The following is a 19,313-nucleotide window of genomic DNA, read 5'->3' on the forward strand; positions in this document are numbered from 1 at the left end:
GGTGCTCCACTGCGGCCAAATACGAGCAAACAAACAATGCTACATATGTCACGCTGACACACTTTCTTCGGCTATCAGAAAGGAAAGTACGGACGCAACTTCCTTTGTTTGGCATCCATGCTAGAGGAGCGGTTCATTAGTAGGAGAGTGGTGACAGTTGTCAGCAGTGCTTAGTTATATCAGGCAGTTGTCTTTCAGGAAGGAGATATAAGTGAAGACTGAACTTGGATTGGTTTGCCTCTTGAGGGTGTGCTAGTCATTGGTTATTAGCTGGAAAAATCACCTGTATGCTTCTTTCTTTAGATCTGATGGCCGGTGGCGCATGCGCAGCGCAGTTGTCCGTACGGGTCAATGGCTGCGGCCCGCGACTGTCTGCCGTAGGGTGCAGCCGCTGAGTGATGTCAGGCGGGTGCACGCATTTCCGCGCAGGCGCAGAGCGCTCTTGGCTGTTTCTCCGCTTGCTGATGTCGTAGAAGAAAAGGCATGTGTGTGTGTGTTAAAATAATGCAATTGCAGAAGGCTGACTTGCCTCGGAAGCACCCAGGATATGGGCACAGCGCATCGCTGAACGTGCGCGTACACCTGCGCAAATCGTCAAAAGCTCTGCGCGTGCCCATCTCCTGTCCCACTTCCAAAGCAGGTCCCTAACATTAGAACTCGCTGGAGACAGCAGCGCTTCGGGCTGCTTACACCAGCTCGACCTAAAAAGGAAGTCGGGTGTCTCCAGAGTAGTGTCCTGGTCTTGGTCTAAAATCAGGAAACTTTGGAAACCAGCAGCACTTACACTGCGATCCGTCAATCGTCAGAGGTTGAACTCTCTCCCACTCTGGAGGCTTTTTTCTCTAAAATCTACCTTTATGCGGTTTTGCACCCTACTAGATGGCACTGAAAAAACCTGAAGTCTGAAATCTGCATCATGACAATCACAAAATATAATTTATCAATTTCATTCACTCTATTTCTTCAAAAAATATATTGGTCTTTTTGGAGTTTTATTTTTAATGATTTTAGCAGTGGTACGGCGCAAAATACCACTCCCTGATGTGTGATTGTTTGCAGCGGACCCAGAAGTCCACAGGAAAAATACTAAATTCCATTTCACTAGTCCACGTAAAACGGCCCTTGTGGGGAGAGCTTTATCTCGAGGATGATTGTATTAAATACTGTAATTTTGTGAATTTTTTTTGGTCACTTGCATGAGATACTCTGCCGCTGGCCAGCACGCGCTGGGATGAGTTTCTGCCTTCTGGTGCTCCCTCTCACTGCACTGGAAACTGCGTTGAATTCCGAGGCCATGGAATTGGGTCTAGTGGCGACGCTTTGGTTATCTATTTATATTTTGCTTTTGGTGGCTTTAGGGCCGAGTTGGTGGATTGAGATGCTCAGGGCTCCAAATCATGGCTCTTGCTCTAAACCATAAAGTATGATCCTGGACTGATAACTTGATCCCTCTGTGCCAGTCAAGGGGTGTGGGGTAGGCACCTAAAAATTCTATAGAAATACCCGGATGTGCATATGTTCAGCGCCTCCAGCCTCATTAGAAAGTCATATATGGTGTTACGAAGTCGTTGAGTCTGATTGAGATTGTATAACACATTCAGCTTCAACTAAACATTAACAGGAGCCGCTTGCAAGCCAACGATTGGGCACTTGGTTCTCACTGGAGAATAGTGTTAAAAAGTCCCCTCGGACTGGTGTATGCAATGCAGTGTACAAACCCCGCACTCTTTAACATCACCCATTAAAACACCAGCAAGGCAAAGCAGATGTCAGGGACACTGGTGTGATCTTCTACAGAGACCAGTGATTTGCCCTCAACTCAATTAGGACGTCAATTATCATCCGGGACGCGTGATAATACATGTGAAGATCCTGTTCCAATGTAGACACAAACCCCCTGCAGTTACTACCTACCTTTCTTCTCTTCATACAGTGTATAACTATGGTCCTACTCTCCTCCATGGTTTGTGGGAAGAGGGGTAACTTGCACACGAATATTCATGCGATTCTGCAATTATTTTTTAATGGGGTTTGCAACAGAGCAGTGATAAAGCACTGGTCCGCCAGCCATTTCTAAGTGCTGAAAATAATTGGCACTACGATTACCCAAATTACTGGTACCACACTTATCGACCTTGGAATGATGACGTGCCGAAATGGCCCTGCAGTATGTCATGCTCAAATTCTCGACCTCTGCTCAGTTTGGGAGAAAGAAACCATGAACCGCAGGCCACGTACAAAATATCAACAACAAGCATGTAATGTCCGCTTTAAGTTAAAAACACATTTAACTGTTCCCTAAAATGTTAGCTTTATTTATCAGTGGGCAAATGCTAGAAAATGTCAGATGCCTAATGGGGGCATGATTTAGGATTTGACCGACTAGATAGTCTGTGGAGAAGGCTGAGGACGTTACCTCCACCAGCCCAAAGGTTCTCCATCTGCCAAATTTTGAGATGAGTACCAGCCTGTAAACATTTATGTACACTGAAAGGAACTACCGTCACAGCAATCCCCTTCAGACACTAAAAGTTTGATTAACGGCTGCTGTTTGATAGCAGGCTATAAAACCTTTTCCTTTTAACTAACTTACCAAATTCATGTTGGGAACAAACACCCATGCCCTTTTCAATTAATTATTCTGCTATTAATCAGTAAAGAACGCAATGTTCGACTAATAGGTAACATACAAATAAGTCTGTGCTCTCCGGCCACAATGTGTAAACAGTATTACAGTACATCAGGAAAAACCTCAAAAGGTCCTCTCACAAGCCGTACATCCAGTAAGAAAGCAAGAGTGATTCAACCACTTTATGGAAATCACAACTATGATAAATGACTACGGATTGAGCATAACTTCTGTTGAGTGCCAGCTGTTCATCTTTTTCATTCCTCAGGTGAAAACAACAAGAGACATGACTGCAAATGTAAACTTCAGATTATCTACACAATCTTTTAAAATACTAGGAAAAGGGCTAGGCTGTCCTGTTTTCAGTGTTTATTTTTTGCGTGGATTTCAGTGGTGTTTTCAGTGTTTTCTAAACCTTTTGAATTCAGTGCTCACCAGTATTTATTCAGTTGACTAACCCCTAAAATAATAATAAACTGAATTTTTCCAGTGTTTACAAAACATGTTTTTTGCAATAAATGTTATAAAGCACATATTTATTTTAAAGGCAAAGTAATGCAGTGACTGTAGTGTCTTCCCACTGGCAGTGTATCAATTGGACTTATGTTACTGTCTTAAGCATAGAACGTGTTTATTGCACTATCACATCTCATTACTTTCTGTCACGCCTCATTGCCTCTGACACTCTGATCTCCACCTCTCCCAGATGGCCTCCAGAACCGAGCAGTGACACACCCCGTCACTACCATCTACTCTCGGTGGGAAAGGGAGAGGGCTGTGCCACCAATCCAATTGCAAGTGAGCATCCACCATTGCAGAGTGTGTAGTTTCCTCCGAAATTGGAATGGCATCTCACAGGTTTCCTTGGTGCTGGGTCCACTGGAACATCAGATTCCATTGCAGAGTCCACCAATGCCACCTGGCATTTGAGACAAGAAATGTAGGAGGCGAAATGGCCAAATAGCCCGATAGCTGCTCTCACTAAGATTCAAGAAGAGACTGAAATATCAGGATCATAACCTGAATTGTGACAGAGGGAAGGCCCTATACCATACTGTATCCAGGACAGCTCGAATGAAAGGAAGCTTGCCTAAGGAGTGAGGTGCAAACTTGGATCATTGATTATGAACCTCAACGATGTCAGGAGGTTCGCCACTGTCTGCAAATGATCCACCTGACTGTGGCGAGCCCGCTTCCAACAGCCAGTATTCGAGTTAGGGGAAAACTGGTATTCCTGACAACCAAAGATGGGCGGCGACTATCAGCATCACTTTCATGAACAAAGAAGGGGCACTGGTAAGGCCGAAATGGAGCATGGCAAACTGAATATGCTCTCGACCTACAGGTAAAGTCTATGGGACTGGAGGGCGGATGTATGAAAATGAGTGTCCTATAGGTCAAAGGACAACATCCAGCGAGCATTTTGAACATATCGCTCCACAGGCAGGCATTCAGAGGCAGAGAACCATGAGGGGCCAAAGGACACCCCATCCATTATCAGCACAAGGAACTAACAAGAGTAGCAACTTTCTATTATTTCAGACTCCGATTCAGTGGAGCATAAAGACAGGGTAAGGCATTGCCATGCTGTCAGATGTGATGGACCCATCTGTCATAGTGACAATTCAGGGAGTGGGTGGTGGGCGGGAGGTTGGGGGGGCCCCCGAGAGAGGCATGAGGATGTTTATTATGTGAGTGGACGGCAGATCGCGGCAGGTGGATGGGTCTATTTGGTCCAGTTTCCTTGGGTAGAGTGAGGGCGCTGGCCTTGTTCATTATTCCTCAATGCTAACCGGGGGGCGTGTTGTTGGTTGGGTGTTTGGGGGGGGGGGAGGTAGGTTCAAAAAAGCAGATCCATTCAACAAGCCCGCATAAACTGATGTCGAATTACTGTTAACGTTATTGTCTTATCACCTGGCTTGCTCCCGGATCCTTAATTCTCGCTGCACTGTCTCCGGGATGTGGGCTGAATGGCTGTGTGATGTTGAAGTAACTATAGGGGGTGGGTGATAAGCGGAGACGCGCAAGATTGCACGCATGCTGTACATTTCTGATTCTGCAATAAAAATTGAATTTCAAAAATTGGACCCATCTGTCAGATGTGATGGATCGCCACCCCAGGAGAAAGGACTGGATCTTGCCTCCCACATGGTAGTTGCGCACCACTAATGGCAAGCTAAAGCAGCTTGTTGGCTATTGCCAAAGAAGGAATAGACTGGGAAAACTAGTGCCATTGATGGCCTGCACAATCCACATCACTGGCCTCCAACAGACTGGGGTGATTGCAGCAGAGATATGGGGAGATTGACCGTGCCTATACATCAGCTCTGAAGAATAGCCTCTGAATTTACAAAACTGGTGAGGGACCTACTTATCAGTGTTCCAAAAACCCAGTGAACGTTTCTTGCACCTGCCCACCTTGAAATGCATCAAAGCGCAATCTACTTCTTTTGCCGAACAGTTTTATATATTCATGAGAGGCCTGTATGTCTCCAGAGAATCCCTTGGAGAGCATCCACACATGGCAGCAGCAGTACCACACTAGTACCAACTACCCTTTCCAGATAGTCAATAGTGCCAAGGCTGACACAAATTACGTATCTGACCACAGCCTGACAATTCTGAATGGTTTGAGCCTGTGATGCCCCAAGGTCTTCCGGGTCTGCAAGGAATATCTTGTAGGCCTGATTAAGGAGGACATGGGTATATCTGTCCAATGAACAAACAGCAATGACTAACTTCAATGCTAGGTTGGCCGAAGAGAAAGTTGTTTTCTGAACACCTCAATCTTTGGAATTCCTATTGGGGGGTGGTTCTCAGGAATCAGTTTGGGTTCACCTGCTGGCTTTAGCGTGTACCACCAGGCTTTCAGGAGGAGGGCATATAAAGAGGTTTGCCAAGAACTGTGTCTATTCACGGATGGACAAGAAAGTGTCAGTGAGGGCCTCACTGAATGGAAGGGCTCTGATCTGGCAGCCCAGGACTGCCAGATTTCCATAAGGAAAGAAGTTTACAGAATTGCCTGTCACTGTGCGCCATTTTGGGGCTAAAGAAAGTCACCCAACTTCCTCTGGAGGCCAGAAGTTTGGCAAATCCCTCTTTAACCAGACCTAAGAAACAAGCAGTGGCAAAGACAATAGTTCTAGCTTTGTGATAGTTAGAACTACTGGCACTGTAAATGACAATGTCTTTTACCCACGTGCTATGGAGTGGAGGTATGTGGTGTGGCGTAGAATTATGTGGGTTTGATTGAAATTGTTAGTTGTGAAAGTTTGAGCCATGGAATTGTGGGGTGTGGAGTGGATTTCTGACGTGAAATTATGCGGTATGGTGTGCAGTGTAATTATGTGGATAGTAATTATGTGGTATTGAGTGTACTGGAATTATGTGGAGTGGGATTGTGTGTCATGGAGTATAATTATGTGGAATTGTATTTTATGTTGTGGAATGGTACGTAGTGGAGTTAATGTGGTGTGCTGTTGAATTTTGTTGCATGATATGGAATGTTGTGGTGTAGATTGGATGCATGTGATGTGCTGTGTAAATGTGTCTAGTTGAATGATGTGGTTTGGTGTCGAATTATGTGGGGTGGAATGGAAATGTCTGGAGCTGAACTGTGTGGCGTGGAACGGTGGCGTTGAGTTGAATTAAGTGGAATGGAATTGTGTAGTGTGTATTTATGTGTTTTTTTTGCTATGTGACAGAGTGGTTTTATGTGGAGTGTATTCATGTGGTATTAAAAACATGAATGTGACCATGTGAAAATGTAGCTGGTGCTTTTATAAGTTTTAACAAAGGCCACTTTTGTTTAGCCTTCTTTAAAAGCAGTCCTGATGGGCTTCTTGTGCAGCAAGCTTGATAGCTGCCTAGGCTTCGCCTTAACAGGTAAGTTACCATCTCTGTCAAATAACTTCACTGTGTCCCAATGACCTTCATCAAAGAGCACCATGAAGTAGTATATTTCAGTTTTCTATATTTCTCCATTTATAGCAACATTACCCTTATAACAAAAGCCCATTGCTATGGACTTGTCTTTTTTTACTCGTGGACAAGGTGCAAGCGGCACCCACTCTTCAGGGGATCCTCATTCAGTCTAAAGCATGTCGGCATCTGTAATAGATGGAAGCCTAGAGAGGCCCTCAACACATTTTGCTGGGAGGGGGGTATCCTTTTGCATTATGTCTTAGGCCAAGGCATCAGCACCACGACCAGGAAGAATGAGCTCTCAAACATTTGAAAGTTCAGGTTTAGACACTTTCACTATTAATAATTGCAGTGGAAAAGCAAGGTTGTTATGGGCCTTGATGCCAACGAGAAAACTCATCACATACCTAGTATTTAAAGTCTGTCAAAGTTGGGTTTGAGAGGGACCCTTACAACCCTGGCCACTGGTGCAACTGCACCTACAGCACTACTGTTAGTACAACCCTGAACAACAATCACTCACTGTAGTGAAATGATCGTATGCGCTATTTTGAAATACTTCAATGCTTTACTCAAACAGGTTTTTGATCTAAAAAGTCTTTCAGGTTTGTTATACCCTATGCTTGTGTAATTAAAATGCCGAATGTGTGGAGATCTCGTCTTTTGGTTAGCTCTTAGGACCAACCATGCCCCATCTATCCCTACTGGTGAGTTGCCTTGCTCAACACTAGCAGAGACGTTATTCCTCTTAAAGCAATAGCGACTGTAATGGGGATACAAATAACTTGTACATGTTCTTACCTACATGCAGGTTAAACTAGTGCTGCTGTGACGCCTCTTACTACTACTGCCGCCCGGTCGGGCTGAGACTCTGGGCTTGCTGCACTGGCGCCATGCAGGGCACTAATAAAGCCCTTCTGTTGGTGGGCCTTTACAGGAAGGGGGCGTGGCTGAAGCCAAACATTAAGGACTTGTTTAGGGATGCAAAGACTATTGTACAAAGCATACTTGGCAAAGTGAATGTTCTGCAGAGCTGGGCTCCATTTAAAACCAATTGCAACATGGGAGGCGGGCCCACATGAATTTGTTCTTGCCGTGGAGGAGACTAGAATTGACATTTTAGACCGTCTACGTGGTCCAAAGCCCCACTCTAAGGCTCAACCCGTTCACCCCATGCAAGTTCACAAGGTCCACGTTCTACTGGAGTAACTCGTAATAAGGCCCAGAGTGTTAGCGTGAACGTAGACTGCAGGTTTTCTCTCAGTAAGGCTGTATTGAATATCTGCCCACTATGTCATCTTTTCAGTTTGAATAAAGAAGCATTAGGAATGTGAAACTCTACTCTTTATTGCTAAAGTAAAATATTTTATGAAACAGAAAAAAAGACATTTTATCCTGCAAGCTGAACAGGATCCCACACATAAGCAGGCATAATCAGTGTTCAGGAATACCAGTAAAGATTCTATGGTGGAATGTCTTTCTAGAGATATGTAGAAGACTTACAACAACGTATATTATTAGTGCTCGTCAGTTAAGTATTTGCTCTATAAAACAGCCTCCTGCATCAGTTACCTCATGCTCTAGTATAGTGACAAGTGAAAAAAAAGAAAAATACATTTGAAGAGAAGAACCATTGTGAAGAAAAGTGAGGCAATTAAGAAAAATGGACTAGGTCAAAAAGTAACAAGAGTTTAGTGCACATTTTAAATTAAGGAAAGAAAAAAGGATTGGCGGCGTATAAGCCTCACCCTGCCAAAAAACAATATAGAAATGCAGCAACGCTGTAAAGCACGTATACAAAATATAGAAAAACGAAATCTGTATCTGGTCAAAACGAAATTATTCAAATGATATTAATGAAAACTCGTTATTATCAAACTTTGGCAAAGCCAACAGGTCTCGCCTAGGAGAGCTATTGGCTGTGCCAATATTTTATAGCGACGATGTACAGCATGTCTGCTGTGCAGCATTGCTAAGATTGAGAAGAAAAAAAATCCGTATGGATCAGACAGCACGTATACACTTTTTTTAACCGAAAGAGTCTGCATTAAAGCTGGCTGCATCACGGCTGTTTAAAAAAAAAAAAGAATATTCTTTTTTTAGCCTTTGCTCCCAACCCCTTCTGGCCTGTCCTCTCTTCTACCCATGTCTTTCTCTCCTCTCTCCGTCTGTCCGTGTTGACTCGTCCCCCAACCCACTCCCTCGTCTGTTTTTTTCCCAACAAACGGGGAAATGAGTTGAAGGGCGAGGCAACACAGAGAAAGTGAGAGAGAGGTAGAAAGGGACGTGGGAGTTGACGACAGGTACCAGGGGATGAGGAGCACACGGACAATAAAGGCTGAGCAGGAAGAACTGAGGGGAGCACACGGACAATGGAGTGAGCGGGAGGGGTGGGGTGAGGACAAGTAACCAGACCAAGGAGAGTGGGTGGGAAGAGCTGGGCAGCCACACAGACACCAAAGGGTGAGTGGCAGATGCTGGGAGCACACACATGGATAACTGAGGGGAGCGGGGAAAGTACATAGACAACTGAGGGTGGGCAGGAGTGTGAGGGAAGCACATAGACAAGTCAGAGGCAAGCAGACAGCCAACAGAGAGTGAGTGGGAAGGGTGGGAGAAGCACACAGACATAGGAGGGTGGGCATGAGGACCAAGGGAAGCACATGAACAATGGAGGGTGGACAGGTGACTGAGGCAAGTACATGGACACCATAGGGTGGGGAGGAGCGGAGAGATGGCGAAAAGTACACAAGAAAAGCAGCTTAAAAACACATGCACTCTCATGAAGTGCTTAAACAACAAATCAGCACCTAAAAAAATCAAGCTGTGAAAGAACACAGTAATGTGCGCAATCTCCAGGGGAAGGACAAACACATGAAGATGATGGAAGCCTATGAAGCTAATGAACAAGCAAGCAATTAAGAGTGACAATAAAGCCAACCAATGGCAAGAAATGGGCGGTCTCTAAGCCACCTTGTAAGCTAACAAAAGGTCTTGCATGAAACAGTATATGTGCGGTCTTAAGCAAGACCTAACAATAGGATCCTATTATTACTCCGATTAGGTCCAACTGTTAAGGGATGGAAGGTGTTGATGGGTAGAACATCTAAACCAGGTCATCACCTTCATCACACACAATACACATAATGTCCAGATAGTGTTAATCTTTTATTTAAAAACATGTATGCTAAGTAACTTAATTAAGTTTTACAGAATTAACACTAGTTTCTGAATGTAGATCTAGGCTACTCTGAAACCATTCACAATAAATACATAGGCCACGTCAACAGCGCAGCCAGTTTCAAGGGAAACTGTCACTCCCAGTTTGTGTACATCTTCCAAACACACAACTCTAAGTAACCAAAAGCACAGTGTAAAGTGATAGGTAAGTAAACCCATCTTCTCTGTAAGAGTTGTGTAGTACTACATGAACTTAGCAAGAAGAAAATGATGGGGCCTAGTCATGACATACTACATAAACTCAATGTCCCCTTTGGGGTTCAGGTAAAAAGGTTAATAGCCCAGTACTATATTCAGTTGTCAATAAATGTTAGTACTGTCATGGCCTCATCATGAGGGTGGAGGACTTCTATGTGAAAAGGAATATCAAATAGGGTGTGCCCAAAGGAGACAGAGTTTTGTTGGTGGGCGTCATGACTCAATTACAAAGAGAACTTGTTAGGTGACTCTTGACACAGGCTCCTTGCAGTGGAAAACAAAGGGCCAGCCAGAACACAGATTCAACACACTTTAACTGCACTTCATGAGGGATATCCGGTTCCTTCCATCTCACACGTAGAAAATCAATTATCAGCTACTCTTTAACAAGCACATATTGCCCAATTCCTTTAACTTCACATGGCTTTACAATCCTCTAATATGCCCCAGGAAGCTTTGCCTTTCTCTGGTTCCTGCCCGTTTCTGTTTATGAGGGCTCTCGACTTCAACTGCTACACTAGCTCGAACTCTTTCACTAAGATCTATTCATCATCTTCATAACTTGGTCTCCTGAAAAGATAGCATTCAACCAGTTCTCACCATATTGCAGAACTAGGAGCAATCGTTTATCTCAACAAAATATTTCAATTCCAAAAGCATTCCAAATCCTCTCTTCTAAAACTGGACCTCTGGATCCTTTCCACAGATGTGATGTTCGGGCTGCTTGGGCTATGGATAGAGCGGCAGAACCTGATGGAGAGGTCTTACCAGGGTTCAATTCCCCGCCTCGGCGGGTCTTGGGCTCAAAAAATTCCACGGACCCGATAATTCTCGCCTCGGTGCCTATTCCAATCATGGAGTCCCACTCTGCAACTCTGGGCAATAGCTTGCTTAATCTCCACAACGGCCCTCACAACACTAAGGATGCCTGGCCTCCACCTTGGGGGTGCCCAGGAGTGGACACCTCACAGGGAAAGTCAGGATGGGTTCCACAGCGGTATTCGTACAAGCGCCTTGAGACCCTTGCGGGTGAGTAGTGCGCTATACAAGTATCAATTTACAATTTACAATTTTTTTTTACCCGAGTAAACTCTCTACCCAGCACAAAGTGCAGGTATTAATAGTAACAGTAGCATGTCATTTATAATTTTATTTATAAACAGAGTATTTGTTTTAGGATCACTGCTCTGCTTCTACTCAAGTTCTACAAACATCTTTTTACATACATAGATACTAGCTAGAATCTGAAAATTTGGCCAACAGCTCTTACTATGGCATTATTCTTTCAAAGAGTCTTTGAACGTATTTGGCATCAAAACAGACCAGGGATAAAAACAACCTTCATTGAGGATTCTGTCGTTTCTGTCTGCTTTTGTTGTTTTTTTGTTTGAAGAGTACTTTCACATACAAGTGTCTGTACACAAGGCTGCTCAAAAACGGAGCATAGTTTCAGTGTGGGGAGTCGGTATGAAACTGGTCATGGGTAGGATGTTGATAATGCTTACTGCTGTACTATGGCATATGTGTGGGGACAATGTGTTGAGAGTTCAGGTTTATTGAACCTGGAACTTTCTGCAAAGTCATCGCCAAACATTTTTCCGTTCTACTCCTACATTTTGCTGAATTCGTTTTGATGGCTTTAGGTCTCTGCATTTTACCACTGCCAACTAGTGCAAAAGTGCTTGTGCTCTCTACTCTAAACATGGTAGAATTGGCTTATACCCAACTGGCATGTTTAATTTACTCATAACTTCCTAGTAGAGTGGCACTACATGTGCACAGGGCGTGTAAATGAATGCCAGTAGTGGATCTAAGTTTATAGAAAAAATATGCCAACCCACTTTGTTTGGTTTGCTCTAAATTATTAGCAACAGATCAATATGAATTTTGATGTGTTCGGTATATTTATTTTTACCTTCTCTTTAGATACTCTTTTTTGAAAAAATCATTGGTTTCTATGTCAGAAAAAACAACACAACATATATAACAAATATATACAACAACTTATACACAACATTTACCAAAAAACATTATTACATACATATATACATTCACTATGCACTATACTTTCATTATACACAACATAGCTTATGCAAATCTATTTTAGACTGTTCCAAAGGCAAAGATAAAAGATCGAAGATGAAAGATAGAAGTGACAAGGCCCTGAGGAGAACCCATAACTGTTGTGTGGTGTTCGAAACGCGTCGGCAGAACGGAGATAAAATTTAAAAATAATTACAACTATTGACTCACAGAATTGATATTGTGTGTTATCTCCGGTTGATCGTGACTTTGTTCACTACTGTTCCTCTAATTGTAAATCACTGATGGTTAACGAGGCAAGGAGCTGATATTTGCCTTTGGAACAGTCTAAAATAGATTTGCATAAGCTATGTTGTGTATAATGAAAGTATAGTGCATAGTGAATGTATATATGTATGTAATAATGTTTTTTGGTAAATGTTGTGTATAAGTTGTTGTATATATTTGTTATATACGTTGTGTTGTTTTTTCTGACATAGAAACCAATGATTTTTTCAAAAAAGAGTATCTAAAGAGAAGGTAAAAATAAATATACCTAACAGATCAAAATTCATATCGATCTGTTGCTACTAATTTAGAGCAAACCAAACAAAGTGGGTTGGCATATTTTTTCTATAAACGTATATATAAGGTTCAGCCATTCCCACACTTCAAGGACCTAGCTCCTTTACTTTAAAAAGTTGTGGATCTAAAGCACAGATTGTGCCACCCACTTAAGCAGACTTTTAATGCATCTCAGGACTGCCATTATAGAGCCTGTGTGTGCAGTTTAAACTACTATTTCAACCCGGCAAAATAAACCTTTCAGCAGGCCCAAACCTCCCTTCTTAATACATATAGGTCACCCCAAGGGTGGCCCTGGACAGCCCCCAGGGCAGGCTGCAATTATTCAAAAAGCTGAACATGCACTTCCATTTGTTTTTCACTACTACAAGGTCTGCCTTTCCCACATGATAACATTGGATTTGCCTTATCACATTTTAGAAGTGTAACTGCCAATAGGGAAGAGAGAAGTAGTTCATGTTTGGTGTCTCTGGAATCCAAATTTAAAATCCTAACTTAAGGTGCAGTCAGATTTTAAATAAAAGTCTCAATAATGCCACTTCTAGAAGAATGGCATTTTCGTGCTTTACCCATTTAGTGCCTGCAGCCGGCCTCTGTTCCAGACAGGGTGTAGTTGGACTTTGCATATTCCTCCTACACAGCCACACGCAATGGGAGCTTAGGTGCGACTGGAAGGGCCACCATTGGCAGGATGGGAGGGAGGAGCTAGTTTCAGTGTCACTTACACCTGAATAGGCTGTGTCCTGTCTCCACACAAAGGGCTGCATACCCCCAGTAGTTAGTCTGGAGCCAGGTTAGGGAAGGCAGGGCATCTGTGCACTTCAAAGACATGCCTCCAGAAACTTCTCCCCACTTCAAAGACACAACTGTATATAAAAGAGGGACCTAAGACATCACCACTTCAGTACACTTTGGGCACTCTGCCAGGAAGAAGGACTGCTGTGCTGCTACAAGAACTGCTACTTTGCTGGATAACTGCTCTGAATGAACTGCTGCCCTGCTGTGCCGACTTGCGGTCCTCTTGCTTGGCAAAGAAGAACTGTACCTGCAACTTCACCTTGAATCTAGGACCCCAGAGTGACTCCAAGGGCTAATCCGATGGCCTCCAGACCTACGTCAGTGGATCAATTTTCTGCAATTTCCTGAAGCCTCCACCATCCCAAGTGGTGGGGTAGGTGCTGGGCCCCTGGTGTGGCTCTCGAGCTCTTGAAATTAACCTTTTGGGCTCTTTGCAACTGCAAACAGCCCATTCGCATCAGAATTGTGCCACTTATACCAAAAATCAGCACAAACGCCGCCAGCCCCATCTCTTCTCACAGCAAAATCTACACCTCGGGGAGGACCGCCAATGTGAAGCTCCAGCCTGCCTGTCTGCAACACCGAGCCTGCTCTTCTCACCACACCACACCACCCACTGGTCACGGCGATCCTTTCCAACGCGAACTGGACTTTTGCCACAAAACTTGAGAAGGTAAAACTTCAGCAGGACTAATCTGGGATTGTATCAGCCCCGCGCTCCGACGCAGTCAGCCTGAACTTTTAACTTTCACCTGGTCCAGCATGTTATCCACAGATGGCGCTTTATGCTTTTAGACTATATTTTATAGTTGAGTCTTTAACAAAATCATAACTGCATTTCTACAAATTGAATTTGTCATTTTTTCTTTATTTACTACATTTTGCTCTATTTTTCTAACTTTCTTGTGAGATCTTTGTGTGGTGTTTATACTGTTTTACAATTTGGATTGTTGTACAAATACTTCACACATTGCCTCGGAGTTAAGCCGGACTGCTCTATGGCAGGTGGTTGAGCACAGGTTAATTAGGGGTTTTGGTGTGCTGACTAGAATTGTGGTTACTGCTTGACCAGGGCTGACACTCCAGCCAACCAGTATCCCAATTTCTAGCAAGGGTCACTTCACCTTGCTGACACAGGAGTGATAGCAGAAGATATAACAAACAATGTTGTGGTATTAGTGCAACATTAATTGTTTGACTGTTGACGGTTCCTTTCCCGGGACCTGAAACATACCTACACGTGCATGCTTTCTAAGGCCTTTCTCTGGACCACCTTTAAAGCTGGCAAACTTTTGTGGCGCAGCGGTATCAAGTCAATTTATCTGTCTGGAATACACCTCTGATGCGCTGTCAGGGGCTATTGGTTAGCCGAGTCTGGCTTAATAGTGGCTCGTCACTTGTAATGCATCAATCACAGGCAGGACTATCATGGTCACAGTGTCCTGAATTCAGCCTCACAATACCACTGGGGAGAGCAGGCTGACCTTGAATGGTCTGGTTGTTACTTTATATCGCTTAAATGAATAAGACCATGCTACTACTGGCTTATGATTAAAAGCTAACATGAGCTGATTAATACTTAAAGTAAAAGTAGAATAAATGAAGACTGTTCAAGATTTTCTAATATTAAAATATTCATGATATCAGAATTAAATAATTGCCTATGAATTATAAGAGTGTCTTACTACGAAAGTAGGAATTCATGTTAAAATATAGAAATTACGCTTCAGCAACTTCACATTGACTAGAGCTAGGTTTTGAAGTGGTCACTGAATTCCACAATTACATATTGCTACTCAGAGGGAGGGCTACAAAGGCTTACAGGCAAGATATGCTGTGCCAGAGCATTTGAACATCACACCTTTCGGTTCTACTGGAGTGCTCAGAAGCTTAGCATGACGCAGAACATTGTAGGTTACAAGAAACTGTGGTCTATACTTTATTTTATGCATCTGTATGTCTACAATTGTTATCCAAGAGCACTACTGGAATCTGAGCACAGCTTACAAGTTCAGGCATTCTTGCTAAACGGACTGATAGTGGTCTCTGGACAGTACATATTGTTGTTTTGGATAGTGAAGAGCAAGGTTACAATAGAATAACGTATGGTTTAGTTATGGAAAGTGGACAGCCATATCCTTACATGGATCTGTATAGAGTATCACTTTGATGTTTGTTACGTTCTGGATTGGTACACAGTTGCCCACTGCTCATTTCTGGTTTGCTGCACAGTTTGCAGGTATCTTTCCTGATTGTGTGGATTTTATGCAATACTGCATGTGTAGTGGTCATTGCGTAGATTGTGCTACATTACCTGCTTTGGTTAATTTCACTGGCCTTGTTAATGCTTTAGCACTTGTTGTCTGTATTCACATACTTTCCTAAGGAGGAGAGTTCCTTAGTTTGGTTCGCATGTAAATTAAAATGGGTTGCCTGATTTAGGATTAGGTATCATTACACAACTGGTATTTGCCAACACAACTCCATTAATCCCATGCCCGTAAACATACCATGTGTACACCCACCACTCCCCTCCCACACCCATCTTCAAAACTGAGGCCATGGAATATAACTAGGCATATTGGTTTAAAACAGCTGGAGAGAAAAACATGAAACACCATTGTCATGCATGTAACAGGCTTAAAAATGAATTTTAAAATAATATTTATAAAAAATAAATAAAAAATGGAAGAGCGTTACAAACTTACTTTCTAGACATGGAACGGAGGATCTTTCGACTCTTGCTTAAATTTTCACTTGTGTTTATTAACTGGAAAAACATAAAAGTAGAGTTAGTTACATCTTGCATGGGTGCTGACGGCCTGTATCAAAACATTTAAAAGTTGAACCAGCACAACTGAGTCCCTACCAAGGTGACTTTCAAAGAGTCCCGAAGCAACAATCTCTACCAGCTGCCAGACCATGACACAACCCCTGCACTTCCAATGGCTGGCCACATCTGCCAGAGTCACATCACAGATCCTGTGTAGTTCCTGCGCCCTTCCAGATTCTGAGAAACTAGCATACAACCTTTTTTGTTTTTTACAACCAACACAGAGTGGCCTGGATGACAAGTACTGAGTGCAGAGCGTCCCTGCTAGGCTTAGGTATACTCTACTAAGCAAACAGGTTTATAGAGCACTGAACCAATAAAGACCCAATATGAAATATGAGAATCTAACAATTTATGTCTGGTGGGAAAGCAAGAGATCCAAGGGAAATAGCCTTGAAGGGGAAGAGCTGTAGCTCACTACAAGGAAGCAACCACCGTTTTTCAGTATTTACTGGACTTAGGAAAATGATTCAAGGCAGTGAATCGAGGGATAAGTCACTTGCCATCTCGAAAAAACAAGCATTCCTAGAATGCAATAAGATTACAGGATGGGGGTGCGCAATAGCATTGATTTTTTCAGAAAAATGATAACCTAACTCAAAATTATTTATTGCCCTTTCCGAACCTAAATCTTTCATGCATGAATAAAACTAGGTCCCACAAAGGCCAAAGCTAATTTAATTAAAAAAACAAATCTCCTCCTCTACTAATACCACAGCATCATATTCAAACACGTTTATACAAACTTCAACACTTGCACCAACTCTATCTGCCCTATCAGTAGCTAAATGCAACAAATTGTATCCAATAAAATCGAAACCATTTGGGCTAAATATCACACCCTCACAAAAAACACAATGTCCAAACCTACACGAAAGCCACAAACATGCGATTTTCCTTCTGCCATGTTACCATAGACAAACAATCCCAGTTGATAAATCAACGTAACCGTCCCATATACTGCCTAGACACCCTACTGACAAAAAAATCCTTTAGCCTCCTGTTTGAGGGGAGCTTACTGTGGCTCCTTTCCCCTTACTTCTTAAACTACCCCTTCCAATCACCTTGCCCATGTCCTCAATCTGTCCCATTACCCCCGTACAGCAGTTTAAAAACAAGCATTTGCAATGCAATAGGTCTCGCAGTTACGAGAGTTTCAGCTATTGACATTGTAAATAATGCCTTTTATTTATGTTTTTAAAACAAAAACAAAAAAAAGGCATTATTATTTGTAATGTCAATAGCTCAAACTCGCGTAAATGCGATACCTATTGCATTGCAAATGCTCGTTTCTCTTATCAAGTGACAAGCAGTGGATGAAGAGCGGAGGTGCAGAGTTCCTGCTACATTTGCCACGTGTGATCTCCTTTGCCAGCTTTCAGCCCAGGAACAATTCTGACAAAATCACTTGTCCATGAATTGTTGCATTTGTATCCATATGGTGCTTGGGATGGAAATAAAATTCACATATACACAGACAGGCTGCTGCATAGCACATCAATCACTCAATGAATGATGTTCGGTTTTTTGAGAATCATCTTCACGAGGCCATGTCAACCACCTATCTCTGGTACCTATCCACCTATCTCTGCAGAGAGCACCCCTCACATGTAAAACACACAAGATGATGGACGGAATGTTGTACAAGGGTAAAACATTCACCCCAGTCACAGATCTGGGTTTAATCAATTGTTATTTTGCTCACCAAGCCACTGCAGTTCAGACATGGCCATATGCAAATCAGTCTTGACCCTATGCCTCATGTGAACAGATCAGCCCAAACTGGCAAGCCATGTCTTCCAAGGACTGGAATCAAGCATCCTAGGACCGGTTTCTGGCTATCAGCCGTCTTCAGCCAGGATAGCTTGACTCCAGTGGCTTAGTGAGCACGGGACCCACATCTGGACATACCCTTCCCACATAGGGTGAACAGCAAAACACCCCTCACGTGTGGCAGCTCATAGCTACTCTTGATTCTGCACAGTGGTGAAAATTTTGCACACAAACATACTATTGCCACATATATAGAAAAATAATAAGAGGGAACATTAAGTGGCACTGTTCCTCCATCTGTAGCCGATGAGGTAGACTTTACTACTATGGATGAATTTCACAGCATCATGTCGTAGTTTCAATCGGTCTGTAGGAAAAGGAGTGCGAGTACATTTTAAGATCTCAACTTACAGCACACCTGTGGTAGTTTAGGCCAAAGGAGAAATCCAGGACTAATAATGAAGCGAGTCAATCTTTACTGAACTACTGCTGAGACATCAAAGCCACCAGATTAACTTCTGGTCAGCAGGTCTTAAGTATCACATTGGTTGAAGTGGGGGAGGGGCGGGGTGCTTGAGACTGAATAGACAGGGTCATACTTCAATATATAAAAAGGTCAAGGAGCTGAAATATTTGGTGATCTGAAAACCTCAATCTAACCCGAAGATGCCCCACGTGAAGCACATAATCCCTAGTGACACTACGTCACGGCTGTCCGTATTGGTCCTGAGAGCTGAAATAGAAGGGCATGAACTTGTGAAATCATTAGTGTGAAGATTTGATGTTGAAAAAATGCATCCCCACACTGCTTAGTGGCTGATGGGCTTGTTTTCATTCTGCCACCAGGTGGCAGAGGTTACACTAAAAATAATATAACAAGCAAACACTTTGTGCATAGTAAAGAAAATCAATTCATAGTTCACAAAACACTTCAGTTATGCTAAAACAAGGCAATGCTAGGATTTTACAGGAGTACTGTCCACTGGTCTGTAGGGTTTAAGCAAAAGAGGAACACAATCCGTCTGAAATTGAAGATGCTCAAATGATGAGAGACGTGCATATCGCCTGTCTGTACGCGTGCACATGTCCTGTCCCCCTTCCGGCGAAAAATCGACAATAGATCTTGCCAAGCGAGCAGCGCATGTACTGCGTCGCTAGGCTAAACCTAAATAGAAATGTTTTCTTGTCATTGTGGTGTCCCAGTCAGCCTCTCTGGGCCCCCTACGACATCAAATCTACTTTAGTTTTAAGAGGCTCCCTTCAAAAATCATCAGTTCCTGCTCAAGCTTTTCTCTTTTTGGCGAGCGCCAG

The 19,313-nt window shown here is 43.0% G+C and overlaps 1 protein-coding gene across 1 annotated transcript in view; it reads right to left on the reverse strand.

Annotated features, from left to right (window-relative positions):
• Positions 1-19,313, reverse strand: part of VTI1B (vesicle transport through interaction with t-SNAREs 1B) — a 181,845-nt gene that overhangs the window by 14,319 nt on the left and 148,213 nt on the right. The window contains exon 5 of the mRNA XM_086937164.1: positions 16,105-16,166. Coding sequence (XP_086793290.1) covers positions 16,105-16,166 — 62 coding nt within the window. The remainder of the gene's footprint in view (positions 1-16,104; positions 16,167-19,313) is intronic.

This window comes from Lissotriton vulgaris, chromosome 9, assembly GCF_964263255.1.
Source record: "Lissotriton vulgaris chromosome 9, aLisVul1.2, whole genome shotgun sequence".
Lineage (NCBI taxonomy): Eukaryota > Metazoa > Chordata > Amphibia > Caudata > Salamandridae > Lissotriton > Lissotriton vulgaris.